General features: G+C 34.4%; 1 protein-coding gene across 36 annotated transcripts in view; it reads right to left on the bottom strand.

Annotated features, from left to right (window-relative positions):
• The window catches only part of LOC121300760 (RNA binding protein fox-1 homolog 1), a 580,013-nt gene that overhangs the window by 123,172 nt on the left and 441,017 nt on the right, over positions 1-15,824 (bottom strand). The window contains exon 1 of one of the 36 annotated variants that reach the window (XM_041229578.1): positions 3,892-4,263. The exons of 34 other annotated variants lie outside the window; for them this stretch is intronic. In XM_041229578.1, the coding sequence (XP_041085512.1) occupies positions 3,892-4,035 (144 nt within the window). In that variant the 5' untranslated portion in view covers positions 4,036-4,263. Of the gene's footprint in view, positions 1-3,891; positions 4,264-15,824 lie in introns of those variants that run through there. One more of the 36 variants, XM_041229581.1, reaches the window with a different exon arrangement.

Here is a 15,824-nt window from a genome sequence, read left to right as displayed (position 1 = left end):
ACCAATGTAATTCCTTTATAAAGACTTTTAGGATTGAATATATCAAAAGAAGAATATTCTAATGAGGAAATTAGGTTCTCATTGGAAACCAGCATGAGCGTGCAATGGTTTTTTAGTGGGATTGCTTTCGATCTGTGTCCACTATGAATAATGGCTTCACTTGGAAACCATTACCTTGCATACAAAATACTTCAGTACTTAAAAGAAAACTCTATGTATCATCATTAACAGAAGAAAATAATAGTCCTTCTCCACTCGCAAACACATGTGCTCATAGACTCATAGACACTGCAGAGAGCACCCTATTCTGGAGAGCCTCCCTTCCCCTCGACAATGCAATGGGCTCATTGGTTTATATCATAAGAACAAGACTGATTTACAGGACTGCAAGAGACAACTGTTTGTTGTTGAAATTGTTACATTACTTTAGATGAATATAGAAGAAAAGGCTGTACATTTCATAATATGTGTTAATACAGTCATCAGAATATACAACATTATAGTAAGAGACTGTACTACTGCGACTACAACTACTACTAATAATATGCACTGATAGTTAAATAATATTTTTTACATAGTGAAAATAAACAAGTCAGAAAAGCATGAGAAATTCAATCATTCTTAGGTTCCTAATGTCACTTATTAAGTTTGTTAGTAAATGCCCAGATCAACACGAATATGTATCAATAAACTTCACTTGCAAGCTACATTCACATAGATGACAGCTGAGTTGAAAATCACTTTTAAATACAGTTATTATTCATTTATACACATGCCTATTTATTTGTACTGGAGTTAGTGTGCATAGTGTTGGTTAGTACAATGTTACTGTTCAAATATCTTTGTTAGGGGGTGCGTTTAACATCTACAATTAGTATTTAACCAGGTTTTGCTGATGAGGACAGTGCAAACCCACACTCTCTATCGCCTGAAGGAGAGGGCTATATTTTTGCCTGTCAAGCTTGGTTAGAATCACCTTTTCTAACCTTATGGATGCCACATTAATTGTCTGAAGGGTAACAGATACAGCAAACTATTTACATAAAACAGGTCTGTGTGCACATGCCAGTGAACGGGTAGATAAATAGATATATACACACATAGAGGGATGGATTCATGTAGATATATATCGATGCACACACACACAAACACATAGGCAGGAGATCAGAAGAACCGCGTTTCCTTTAGCTTGTTTTTTAAAATGTGTCATTATATTCATCAATCAGTACCAATATTTATTATATGTATTATATGGTCGCAGTATATACCACACACTTGGTATGTATTTATCTATAATCATGTATCTAAAAACATTAATCCGCCTTATATAATAAATACTGTTTCCATGATATTTTTGTATTGGGCTATTTTCAGTGAGTTCATATGCAATGCAAAGTGCCATTAGTACCAGTATGTAAGCAGTAACTTTACAAAGAGCACATATAAATGTTAGCAAATGATATGTATTACGATGTATTGCCCATCAACACAGAGAAATAATTTCCATTAGCACTTAACGCAGTCTGTGAAGTATTTTGACAATGCTTTCAGGCTTATAGATTTTAAAAAGTCTCTGTAATGTTTAAAATATGAGCGTGCATATTTTTATCTGTGTGATACAATATTATTTTAATATCTGACAGTTGGGCACACTGTAATTATACAATTGTAAACTTAATTTAAAAAGTTCAATTTTAATGCAGTTTTGTATGGACTACTTAATGTACAAAAGCAGCAGAATTAGATAAAGGTTTTTTCTTTTTTTTTCAAACAAATCTATTAAAGAACACAGCTTTTCTTAAAATGTAAAACCATACTACTACCTAGTGAAAAGAGTTTCCTTGAAGTGTCACAGGCAATACAAATTTGACAAGCCCTTTGGCAGGGACTGTTTTATTTTAGATTAAATGAACTTGTAAAGAAAGGCAGGACATGACACACACATTGGCAGACAGAATTAAATCAAGTAAGACTGGCTACAATAAATAATTTAATCACATGAATCACACAATTGTTGGCACTACAATGGGACACTATCACCAGGCTTCAGGTAAAATTGTAGTGGCAGTAAAACAGAACAAAGAAGCATAAATTACATTATGCTCTGAAGCATCTGGGGCAAAACAGTATGGTGCCAAATAGGGCCAAAAAAGGGTTATTGGAAAACAAAATAAAAAGCAGTGTTAAGTATCTGAATACAAGAATGGATGCTTTTTGCTAACAGTGATAGTAATAGCTGCCAAGTGACCTTTCATTCAGTTATTTTCATTGTCATTGTTTGAATTACTATCTTGTCAGGTTTTTGAATTGCTGATACATGTCTGTTACTCATAGCCTGCGTGAAATGATAAAACAATGCAGTCAGATTATTTATTTACACATCTATGTATTCTTTAAAAAGCCTTCCAAGGCCTGTTAATTTAGTTTCCCTGCACAGTAAACACACTAGTCCATTATTATGCAGTAATACGTAAAAATATATACATATATAGTGCTTGGTAATAACATAATATAACGTCATGCTTTCTGTTATTTATCTCAGCAATCACACCTTATCAACACCTTATCACAACACATGTGTTTCTGTTGTTAATCCAACTATTTCTATTAAATAGATAGAAAACAAATCCATACTCTGCGCTGTTGTTAAGGGAATGTCTATCGCTCTGATTTAGAATAACAGTAATGGGTGAACAAATTAAAATGACAAAACACCAAGCAAGCAAGATGATCGTATAAAAAAATTCAGATGCCCTTTTAACTGTTTTAAAAATCAAATATTTTTTTTTTTTTCTTTTGCTGTGTGCTTTAAGTGTATAAAACAAACATTGCGCTTACTAGAAAATGTGCAATGTAACTCAATTTAAGCTGGATAAGGTAAAGGTTAGAGGTCTCATCAAAGGTTAATGGTTGCTCAGTGCTATAGAAAAGAAGCAAATTAGATCACTACCAGGGGAAAGCGAGAGAAAAGTTGCATCTGCATCACCGTAAAGACAACATTTGGTTTGCTGTATAGACCAAGATGTTTAGACACAAACAATGGTCTAATGAAAAGAAAAAAGTAAAAACAAGCAATTAACAGTGAAAGGCTACTATGCCGACTATATGTTTTCATTTCTGTTTTCCCCAGGTCGCTACCATATTATATTATTACAGTTTTTTAAAAGATAAATCTGAATTAAAACACAGACATATTGCTGTTGTATATATTTGAGTGCCACCAGTTCAATATATAAATGTATTACACATGTAGAGTGCTACAATTAGACTAAACTCTATTTCTTTTTGTTTATTGTTTTAGTATTTTTCACACGTTATTATGTCTTGTTAAACAGACACACCAGTGGAATTTTAACAATTAAAAAGCAGTGTACTAACTTTTTTTTTTTTCAATTACTGTATAGTTCGTTTTGAAAAAGACAGCTAAATCACAAGCAAAATGAAACCAGATATAGCTTACGGGACATTACGTCAAGCCTCCAAGGTATACAATGAAGTAACGTTTTAAACAGATTTTCAAACAATTCAATAAAAATCCTACCATCTTGAGAGGAGAGCTGTGTAGCCGCAGTTAATAATTTAGTAAGTTTGGCTGCCACTCAGCTGCATATTTCATAAATGCGTCACTTTTTTAAAACTGACACATTCCCAACACAAAAGGCTGTGTCTTGCATTGGCCAATGACTGTTCTACATATCGCTATAGGCTACCCCTACAAATAATTTAAACTAGGGAACACCACACCACTGATTCATAACAACAATAGCACCAACACCAACAACAAGAAACAAAAAAAAAAAACAACAAAAAATAGCCTTTTTAAACCTAGTCAAATACAACATTAAAAATCCCAAACCATTTTTTTGCAGCTGAAAACAGAGATGCACTTACCTGCTGTAAGTACATGAAAGTCAAGGCACAGGAAAGCTGGGGACACATGCCCACGTTAGGCACTGCGACGCACGTTGCACCCGAAAGGGGATGCTGCATTGTGTTGCTCTGAAGTCTACGTAGAACAAGTGAAGGGGCTTGCATGCACGCACACTGGTCCTGTCTTGTCAGTTGAGTTTCACTGGTTGTTGGAGTTGCTCGTCGGGCTGGCAACGGCTTCGAAGCTGTGTATGTGTCTGTGTGTGTGTGTATGTGTGTGTGAATTTAGCAAAGCTCACTTCAGCAGCTCAGTCAAGCCCCCCCCCAGTAGGTTCAAGAGACTGCAAATTGAACACTGAGAGAAGACAGAGCCTGCAGCCTATCGATGGATGTGTGCAATGTCCCTGACAGCACAAGCTCAGGCAGTACAGCGAACGGTTAGCTTGCTGACTGGTGGAGAGAGACTGCCTCCCTTTGCTGGGGCTTCACTCGCCTGGTGCTGATGCTGCATGGCTTCTCATTTGTCAAATGGGTCTTAGGGCAGAGTCTTTTTCATTCACTGAAATTCAGATTTCTGAAATCCCAGGGGAGGGGAGGGGGAGAAAGCAGCATCACAAACAGCTGTTGGGATTTTTTGGCAACTATTGTCATTGCCCTGCTGAAATTGAATGGCCTTTTGCTATAATTACTTAGATTACTCTTTTTATTTTATTTTTTGACCTGCTCCTGACATGGGAAAAGGGGCAGTGAGGGCAAATGCATGGAAAAAATGACAACTTACCCTTACACATATACAGGTGGAAATACACACAAACATTGACCAGACATCTAAGTGAAAATGCGTAAAAAAAGCTAAACAAAAAACACAAAGATATTTATAAATCTCCCTCTCCTTAATAGATTATTTTTATACATGATGTATAAAATTACCAGAACACACGATTATTCCTTCCTTTTTTTATTTCACTTAAATGGATCATTTAAAAAATATTAGCTGTGTTAAAAGCATAATGTTTTTTAAATATGAAGGGGTTTGCTTGGCGAGCAGGCTGGCTGCGTTCCCTCACAGAAATGAACCAATAAAGAAAACAACTTCCTTTGTTGAAAGACCAGCACACACACACACACACACACACACACACACACACACACACACACACACACACACACACACAAGCACATTATTTTTGAAGGAAACGCATCCATTTTTAATTCCTTACAAAAAAAGGGTCTACATAGAAAAAACATAATTTAGGCTAAAAGAAACATACCTTTTAAAAGGCAACTAATCTATTTGATCCTCCAAGTTGGATTGGAGCATTATAAAAAGAGCCTTTATTTTCACAGTGGTGTGTGGGTGGGTGGGTGGGGTGGTGGTCAGACAGATAAATAAGTAAAAGATTTATAAAAGCATGTCCTGTGAATCTCAGTGAGTAAATTAATTCTCTAACACAGAATCTCATAGTGGAGCCCTTTCTTTAACCTGTTTTGCCCAGCAACTACACAAAGACATATTAAAAGAGAGTTCAAACACATTTTTTTTAACCAGTAGGAGAGTTAATATTTAATGCAGGTTCAAGGAAGTTCAGAAAGGCAAAAATGAAACAGAAATGAAAGAATGAATGAAAGTGAAAAAAAAAAAATTTTCATCTTAAAAGTACAGTGTTTTGTATTTCTAAAGCCCAAAGCAATTTTCAAACAAATATCTGCTGAACTAAAGAATGTGGTATATGGAACTTTCTTACATAAAACAAAGTTTTTCTCGTGTTTTACACAAGAGTGCGTCATTAAAACAAACAAACAAAAATATTCATGCTGAACCCTGCATAGAACATTCTTTTCATTCTCATTTCCTCTCACTTTTTTCTTTTCTTGCCTTAAGAAACATCTCCTACTAGTCACCAGGTGTGCTTTTTTCTCTTATTTTCTTTGTATTTGTTGCCTTTCAAGCTGCCTTAACAATGCATGTGACTTTTTCTTTCACTGCACCTATTTAATATCCCTTCATATTAAATGATATATCTGTGTGTGTGTGTGTGTGTGTGTATATATATATATATATATATATATATATATATATATATATACACACACACACACACACACACACACACACATATATATATATATATATATATATATATATATATATGATCTGGTTTACCCGGCTTCAGTCAAGGGATGCTTTACAACCAAACGGTTGATAATGTCTGGTACATGCCCCATGTGTGGGTCTATTGCTTATTGCTTACAGCACAATTGGTAACCATGATTTTTATTGATTTTTACTGAATTTATTTAGGTTTACTTTTTTAAAATTGTTTTTAACATATCCTTCCACATAAGCACTCTAAATGAACGTTCTATAAATATTACCCTCCATAGCAACGATCTTCTCTATAAAACGAGTGTACACTGTATACTTTCATTTGAATCAACAGAGAACAGAAGATTGTGAGAAAAAGATTTCTAGATATAGAGCGGTTATTAAAAATGCTTCCGGGAAAGTTGCCTAGTACTTGGACGGCAGAAGCAGTGTGACCTTCGAAAGAGCTTGATGAAGAAACCGGTTCAGTTTGTCCGACAGTACTTCTCTCTGTACTACTTGTAGACATCTTAGAGGTGCTCCTATTTTCCAGGATGTTTTGATTCAGCCTTCCTCAAGTGACATCTTATTGAAAAGGGTTAACAGCTGATGGAGGGATCTTGTTTGACTTGTTCTTGTGATGCGGTTACAAAGAGTCTAAGGGCACATATCAGGGATTATATCCCTTTAGCTCAACCGTATCTAGAATGAGAATCTTTCCACTGAAGTGTGTGTGTGTGTGCGTGTATATATATATATATATATATATATATATATATATATATATATATATATATATATATATATATTATATATATATATATATATATATATATCGAAAAACACAACATTTGTTAAACCTATTTCATACATTGAAAAAGATACTTGACAAAATGTTATGTATTAAATAGAGGTTAACGAGATTAAATAATGGATGTGAACCTATGTTACTGACGTTTCCCCGCCACTAAACACCCTCCATTTCATCTTCTGAACCTTTAGGCCTGCAGCACGCCTGTTTCAGCAATAGAGGTGTGTGAGAGTGACTTTTATTTACACAGAAGCGCAGGCAACAGAATGTGCAGCCGCAAACGAAATGGAGGCACTCTACAAAACACTGGACAAGTGATGAGGAGTGAAATGGCTTTGGTAGTATCCCCACATCTGATTAATGACCCAGGATATTGTGAGCAAAGCCACCACGATTGTGTTTAAAAATACATTTGCAACAATGCACAGTTACAGTGAATGGTGTTCTTTAATTTCTCTTTTCTTGTTCAACTGTGCAGTCCCTAGAGGGGTGCCATGGGTGGTAAGAGTGCTAGGGGCAGCACTGCAGATGTCCCTTCACACTAATTCTCATGCCATCCCATACGCTGGCAGGCCTGCTGTAGAGAGAACAGCCTGCCTCACACACAATCCTGGTATTATAAAGTTAACGACCTTGATGATAATTAGCACTGTAGCAGTTTGAAGAAATCCATAAACATTTTTTTCTCAATAAGGAGCAATGTAATATAAAAAGGAAGAAGCTGAATAGTTTTATAATTACAACAGTTTTTATTTTTTCAAATGTTAATGATCATCACACCCTCTTAATAGGATAGCTGCTTTGTTTTTTTGTTTTTGACGAGGAGAATAAAAAAATAATTACTGTACTGTAGTGGTTTCTTCCGTGCTTCTGTTTTAAGGATTGTATGATACTGCTTTTGTAACTCAAAGATCAAGACATTACAAAGGCCTACACTTGCCCCAGGCAAAAATAATTAGTAATTTTCTGTGTTTATTAAGTACAGTGTTATTTCCAACACATTTATGTCCAATATGTCACATCAGAGGTCCACAGAGACTTTTCTATACTTAAACCATTGTTTACATCTTTTGAGTGCTTCTTCAGGAAACAGCTCTATATTCTACCATTGGGAGAACACTAATTAGCTGATGCGTTCTTTTTTAGTCATAAAGGTTAAAAAATAAAAATAAATAAATACAAAAAGTAAACATATATACATATTAGGGTTCCAGTAAGCTCTAAATGATATTTTAGAGCTCAATTCAATTAACTTTTAGTGTCAAACACATTCTTCTTCTTCTTCTTCTTCTTCTTCTTCTTCTTCTTCTTCTTCTTCTTATGTTGGTTTGAATACAGACATAATTGATAAGGTAAATAAAAATCAAAAATACCTACAGCTGTATTTATTGCCTGTATTTACATTTTTCTGCAGCTAAATGTTAATTGTGACAGACCCTTGATCAAGTCCAACTGCATTGGTATTTCTATGTACAGTACATATAGCATCCTAAAAGATGTCCAGATGTCCACTTCACACTGGATGTCAGACACCGATCCACCTGACAACCTCCCACACCATTAGTCCAGAGGAATGACCTCTGATCTACTATAACCATATTAACAACTATACATAATAAACTTACTAATGCACATTTTCTATTATACAGGGAGTGTAAAATATAACTGCACTGCTGTTGTGGAAAAATATGTAAATAAAACTTGGCAACAAGACGAGATAGTAGAAAAAAGCACTCCTTGACAATTCTTCTATTCAGTCAATATACATAAAAGCCACCTTCTTGTATGATTTATCTAAGTACTATTCTTTAAGACTTCAAAAGAGGATGTGAGGTGTTCTTGAATTTGGTTGCACAATTTTTTCTTTTAACTAGGTACTACATTACAACGAATTCATCTAAATTCTGAAAACATTTTTGCAAGTTAAAAAGAAAAAAACAAATTAGGTGACCTGCCCTTTCCTTAACAACAACCCTAAATGGACTGCTATATTTTTTCTCCGTTTCTAAAATAGAACCTTTTATGGTGTATCGTGAGTATGTTCCACTGAAATGATGGTGGTTTCTGCTTAAATTATTTATATAACTTGCTTAAAAATGACAGCATGGTTCAGTTACCCCAAATGGGCTAAAACCGGAAATCGAAAGGAAAGCCAAACCAGAGAGTGTTGCTCGATATGGCAATGGATGTGTCCTGAATGCAAGATTGACTGGAATTACCGCTGGGAATAACTAGTCTGATAGAGTATGCTTAAAGCGTATTTTAACTGAAAACTGGTGACTAAAAGAGAAAAGATTTCTAGTCAACATTAATCAATGACAACATGATCTAATTATTAGATGTTCTATCATGGCTTGAAATCATCTAAAATGGTTAATATTATTTCATTTCAGATATAAAACTTACTGGCAGCAAAAAAAACAAAAAAAACAAAAAAAACAAAAAAAAAAAGGAAAATAGGATTTTAAAAAGTCAGCCATTGGTATTGCTGTATAATAGGTGCACATTATTCTTCTTAAGATGTAATCTGGAAATCAAACACTATCATTCATATTCATTTTGACAACAATTGTTTACATTGTATATTACTCCTGTTATTACCAGAGAAGCACATCCCCAATCAAATACTTGATTTATTTTGTTTTTAATACAGATTTTCTAGCGTTCACATTGTAATGAAAGATTGCCACCATTCTATCAATTAGGGAAGGAAGACAGTGTGGCCTAGTGGTTAGAGTTAGGGACTGGAAGACAAGCTGGCCTTCTGACTACACAGGCCTAAGACTAAAAGGATGAATATTGCGAAAGTAAACCAATGAGTAATGTAAGACCCTGTGAGTAACTTAATCCTCATTTTTGACAGATACACTTAGGAGCATAGAAAACAGATGCATGGCTGTATCCATTCCTGAAGAACGTTTTCAAAAAAAAAAAAAAAAAAAAAGCTTTGTTTGGGACTTGGGAATGCAGATATCCATACTGTGAACTAAGCTCTGGTGTATCTTCTAGAATGACATTAGATTAGCAGTTAATCCATTTACAGTGACTCTCCCTATTTAGTTAATTAAGTTACTTGTGTGCAGAGCTAAGAAAAAAATAACCAGGTGATGCAGGCTGAACAAAATTAATGGAATGTTATAGTGTATAATATAATGTTATATTGTATAGTTAAGTAAAATATAATATAATGTTATATTGTTATATTGTATAGTTAAGTAAAATAAAAAAAAATAAAAAAACATCACAAAAAGAGTACCATTTTTTAAACAATCTACTTCATACAACTGTGTATATGAAAAGGCATTTCTTTTTTTTCCTGAGTTCTTGAACAATGATGTCAAGTTCTTGCTGTAATACACCACTGACAACTTCACCAGCTCACGCTGTTTGCCTGCAAGACGATTTTCTGCAACACAAAGGCTCCCCCCTTCCATAAACTGATTTCATTGTACAAGTAATTATTTCAGTAGCGCAGTTAATCAAAAAATACCTTATCGCGACTATCTCTCCACAATGCAGTGCGCCGATTGGAAAATCAGTTTACATGACAGTAATTACTAAAACAGATGGGACAGGAGCCAGAATGTGGCATCATACAGACAATGGGACAAATGCATCTGGGAGTTTTGGAGCAGCAAATAACTGTGCCACAGATTGCATGGCAGCTGAGAATCTTTTTCACTTGCAATTTGCTGTGCACTCTGTAAGCCACAGAACTGGGTAGCAATCCTTACTGAGCCTCTGGGATACTGTATGTCGGTGCTTGTGGATGGGATGTCTGCTTCTAGTGTAATGGGCACTAGGTATGGTAGGAAGCAACTTTAAATAAACCTACTGACCTCAAACTCCTTTGCCAAGTGATCTCCAGCAAGCAGCCCACCACCAACACGAGGTGTCATTCCTAAATACTTCACTTACCCATCGTAGATGCTTAATATATTACTTAGGATGTGTTATTTCAGCATTATAGAGCTTGTTATCAACTTCAGTAGCAACATTTACAAATACTTCACACACACTTAAAAAGCCTTATCTTACCATGAAGTTCTGTGAGATGTTTTGACCCCCCACAAGCAGAAACAGATTTACTAACATCTGTACTAGTATCTACACTAAGTGGTGCTCAAGTCTGACAAGTGTAAGGGTTGTCAGAAGGCGGCTTGACAGATTTTTTCGTTGCTAAGTCTGATCCAAAACAATGCCTTCTCCATAGTAACTTCAGAGGCAATGTACTGTAAAGCTGTATGTATCAATTCAAAACCATATATAAATAAGTAATTTTTGGCATATCTCAGGGTTTCCCATTATGTATACACTTATAGAATTTTTATGCAAACATCATAAGTTTCCACTTCAGGGCAGATGGGGGTCATTGTCACAAACCTTGAGGTGTAATTGTTAAACAGTTTGTTTCTTATCCTTGTGTGTTGCCTCTCATTTTTGCCAGCAGCATTTAATAATGAAATGCATCCCTTTTTTTTAAATCAGCAGGGGTGGGGGGGAAGCATGGCTCTCTTAAGATAAGGAAATCTTACATTAATAAATATGAAGTTTGCTGTTCAGCTAAATTGGGATTTTCATAAAAAATATTGATACGGCAATAAAAAGTACACTTTTACTTATTCTTAAGCACATGCTTATTTGCAAACTTGTGATACTTGTATGCATTATTTTGTTAAAAAGTGACAGCAATTATTGAAATAGGCAGGCTGTGCTAAAAGCAATGAATTCAACACAGTAGTTTCGGTGCAGTTCTGTCATTTTAACTGCAAGGTTCCAAGATAATAAAAATGCACTTATTATACTTTCTTAACTGGAAAGACACATAATTAAACAAATGCATTCAGTCTTTTTTTTATCCCTTTACTTTCCCCTAACATCTTTTATCAGGTCTACTGAGGTGTAGCATCTCAATCCTAAGAGTGACCTGGTAATAGAACACAGAGTCCATAGCCTGAGGAGTTGACAGGAACATACATTACTTCACACATTGACTGCATTAACTACAAGTGGGCTTCAAGAGGACAGTCCCCTCCCACCCACCACCCACCACTGTGTTTAGAGGTCAGAATTCTTTCCATTTTAAAGCTGTCCACCAATTAGTGTTTTCCCAGCACTGAAAACCAGTTTGAACAAAAAAAAATTATCTTCTTCAGTCTGTCATAACTGTATGTGTTTAATTATACATAGGATTATTATTATTATTATTATTATTATTATTATTATTATTATTATTATTATTATAAGCTTAAACTATTCTCCCAAACTGCATTCAAAAATTTACATTTTAATTTAATTTTAAATTTAATACAGGTGATAAAAATGAAATAGTCATTGAACTTCAAAAGTATAAATACGTTTTTGCATTTGAGCTCATGATCAAGTTGTTTGTTGATTTTGTAATATGTAATTGTACCTTCATCCCAGATATATACCCGTCCAGCAAAAAGTCTTACTCTAGAGGTCATCCAACTCTGGTATCTCTAACTACTTAGTAATGATGTTTGAATTTGTAATGATGCAAATATGAATTATGTTCACAGGGCTTTTTGCAGTTCAACGTTTTCAATGTTCCAAGCTATGCTGGCATCTTATTACATAACTGGAGTGTGATATGCCTGTCTGTCATTCTAATTACCACCAAAATAGCAGTGTCATTTCTCAATGTTTCTCATCTCAAGTACAGACCTTGTACATGAAAGATCATGAAAACAAGCAGAATCCAGGTTCTCCAAAGTCCTGTTCTTGAGAATGTCAAAGAACTGAGTGCTGTTGAAATTGCATAAAAATGGGTAATACACTTATAGCAACTGCTATTATACTGCAGATCGTGAATGAGGTCCTTTTTAACCAATCAATAAGCCATTTATATATATATATATATATATATATATATATATATATATATATATATATATATATATATATATATATATATATATATATATCTATTATATATTCCAGTCAGAAATCAAGTGTCAGGCATTTACCAGAAATTTTTACAAGTGTGCAGGCATTTACCAAATTACTTTTTTTTCTAATTAATATTGAAATTTTATCTCTACGACTGGAATGCTTAAAAGCTAGGTTACACAGATTGTAATCAATATTCATATTAATCATGTCACTTGTGTGATTAATGTACTTCAATAGAGAAATACAGCAGTGTAATAATGGCTTTGCTCCTCGGAGTAAGCTGATAACACAGAATGGATGGCTTGGTAACGTCCTGAATGTGCAGAATAAATTGTGTATGTTTTAGCTGTTACAGGACTGAGGCCACATTATCCAAGTAGATCTTATTATAAATAATATTAAGTATGTTGGCTCTACAGTTAATCAGAAATATATGGGGAAACCCATTAGAACTTTTCAGGTCATTACCATTCTCCATAACACTTAGCTTAACATTATGAATTTGAGTCACCACTTTGAAAATTAATGAAACATTTATTTTAACTTATTCCTAGTAATTTACTGTTTAAACTGCATAAGGAGACAAGAACACTGTCTTCTTTTTTTTTAAAACATTAGAACTAAAAATAAATCAATACACAAAATGGAAAAGTTTCTTTGAACAAAAACAAAGCATTTTGGGGGGCATAAGAATGCTTTTTAACAAGTGACTAGCTTCACATTAGATATGAAAGAACCCTAAAACTCAGAAGAAGAGAATGCACAATAAGCACATCCTGCTACATAAAGGCTTCTGTAATGCACTTCTGAAACACATGACATCGCTGTGAGCTGAATACAAAGGTTATGAGTTTATAATAATAATAATATTAATAATAATAACAATAATAATAATAATAATAGGCCCTCAAAATTTGATAACATAAAAAAAATAAATTGCAAATAGCCCAGACCAGTTTTATTGATATCAAAATATATTAATTAATCAAAACAGACTTTAAAATAACTGATTTTAAATAACTCATGATGACTTACTGCTCTGTCAGCAGGACCTAATAATGTTTAAGTAATATACTAAATTCATTTGGAGTTATCTTAATTACACCTGCTAATCACATATGCAATAGTTATTTTTCATTGTCAAAAGCATATATATATATATATATATATATATATACACACACACACACACACACACATATATATATATATATATATATATATATATATATATATATATATATATATATATACACTCACAGTGTGTTACAGGTTTCTTATTCATATATTCGTAAGTAAAACATTCACTTGATGTTCAGTGACCCCTGTGAAACCTTACTTTCGCACACATTTACTGCTCTTCAATAAATCTAATGAGTTCTACCACCAGTCCATAAGCTTTACGAATTATTTTTGTTTCAAGTAACACAACAAGCAATCTGCCACCTTCTTCTTATCCTAGTTGGAACCGCTAAGCAAAAAGCTTTCAATTAAAACATGCGACCATGTTACTATTGTAACGATTTAAACAGTTGCACATCTGAATGCCACTGCCCCAGAACTCTTAAAACCTAGATCACAGGTGTTTTTTCACTGCATTTTTATTATCATAAGTGATGTCAACAAGGGGTACAAGAGATCAAAACTCAGGGAAAAACACTTGTGGGATTAATATTTCAGAAAGGAGACCAATATAATTAAATGAATGATTACGTTATTTGATTTTGGCTCATGGCCTTGCCCATTGGAGCCTGTAAGCTGACCCTGTGCTGGCAAAACTACAATAAATTAAACATATGAATTTGATTAAAATTAATGCCAGCGGGCAGGACAAGTGGCACCTGAGGCCACCTTCCACCACTCTTTATACCATTAAAACTGACCCCATGGTATCAAAATCAGCAGATGTGCAGGACCCACTAAGCAGAGGAGGACACCCCTTTAAAAATAATTTATTACATATACTGTACAATAGATCAAATTCTTTCAGTAAGGTTTCTAAGCTTTTTTTATTTTTTAATTTTGTACTTCTTGAAGACACGTTATCATACCGTTTTGTACTTGAGCCCTGGTATTAAAAAAAAATATATAAATTGTGTCTACCTGCTAACATGTAAAGCCAGGATTTTTCCTTAAAGCATCTACTGTATATATCACAGCTGAGGGAATGACTTATTAAATCCCCTATCAATGCCTGCGTCAAGGGAAACGAAAGTAACGCTGCCCCCTTCATACACAGACAGCAATACAAACAGACATCTTCAAAAGCCAAGGAAAAGACTGTGGACGACTTCCCCTGCTTTCACCAGGCACTGCCATTAGAGTGCTTTAGCTTCCATTAACTTGTCACTTCCCTCTGCAACTGATTTTTCAAGGGGGGACGATTCTTTCTGACAGAACCACGGGCTGTCACACGCAGTAATGGTTCAGTACAAACAAACAGGAAAACCCTCTTAGCTGATGGATCCCAAAGTGATCAGGGCCGGCATTCAAATAAACTGCAAAGGCACAGTCGAGGTAAGCAGACAGAAGTTCACTAATTAGCTGGGAAATGTGTGGGGAAGTAACATTTCTCAGCTGTCAAAACTGTGAAATGTATTGACGTGCTGGTATCCAGCAAAGGGCAGGACTACCAAACAACGGCAGACATACTTCTTTCTCTTGGTGAAATGTGTATAATTATTAAATAACAAATTAGCTTGGGTGAATACCTTAACGATTTACTTTATGTTCATTATTTGTTTTTTTTAATTTTTTTATTCCCTTGCCAGCTACCTAATTGGTTTAAAAGGAATGAGATATTGGAAATGCAACAAATACAAATACATAAAAAAATAAGTTACTGCATATGCTTGTATATGCATACACATCTTGTATAATAATAATGTACATGTGCATGAAATACTGTTTTTTCTCTGTAGTGTGTTATACACATAAGCAATGCATAAAAAAAATACACAGCAGGAATAACCAAACATGTGGTTTTCTAAAAACTAGAGTGCTTTACACATACATGTGAGTTTTACTTAAGTGTATGTTATATATTTCAAATTACTATACACATACACTGTTTATATTGATTATGTTGCTTTATGGAACATTGGCCTCTGCTGGGAAAGGCACTGCTAAACAGCCACCAGT

Source organism: Polyodon spathula, chromosome 26 (genome assembly GCF_017654505.1).
Source record: "Polyodon spathula isolate WHYD16114869_AA chromosome 26, ASM1765450v1, whole genome shotgun sequence".
Taxonomy (NCBI): Eukaryota; Metazoa; Chordata; class Actinopteri; order Acipenseriformes; family Polyodontidae; genus Polyodon; species Polyodon spathula.
The sequence above is the reverse complement of the archived record's forward strand: the minus strand, read 5'-3'. Positions and strand labels throughout refer to the sequence as shown.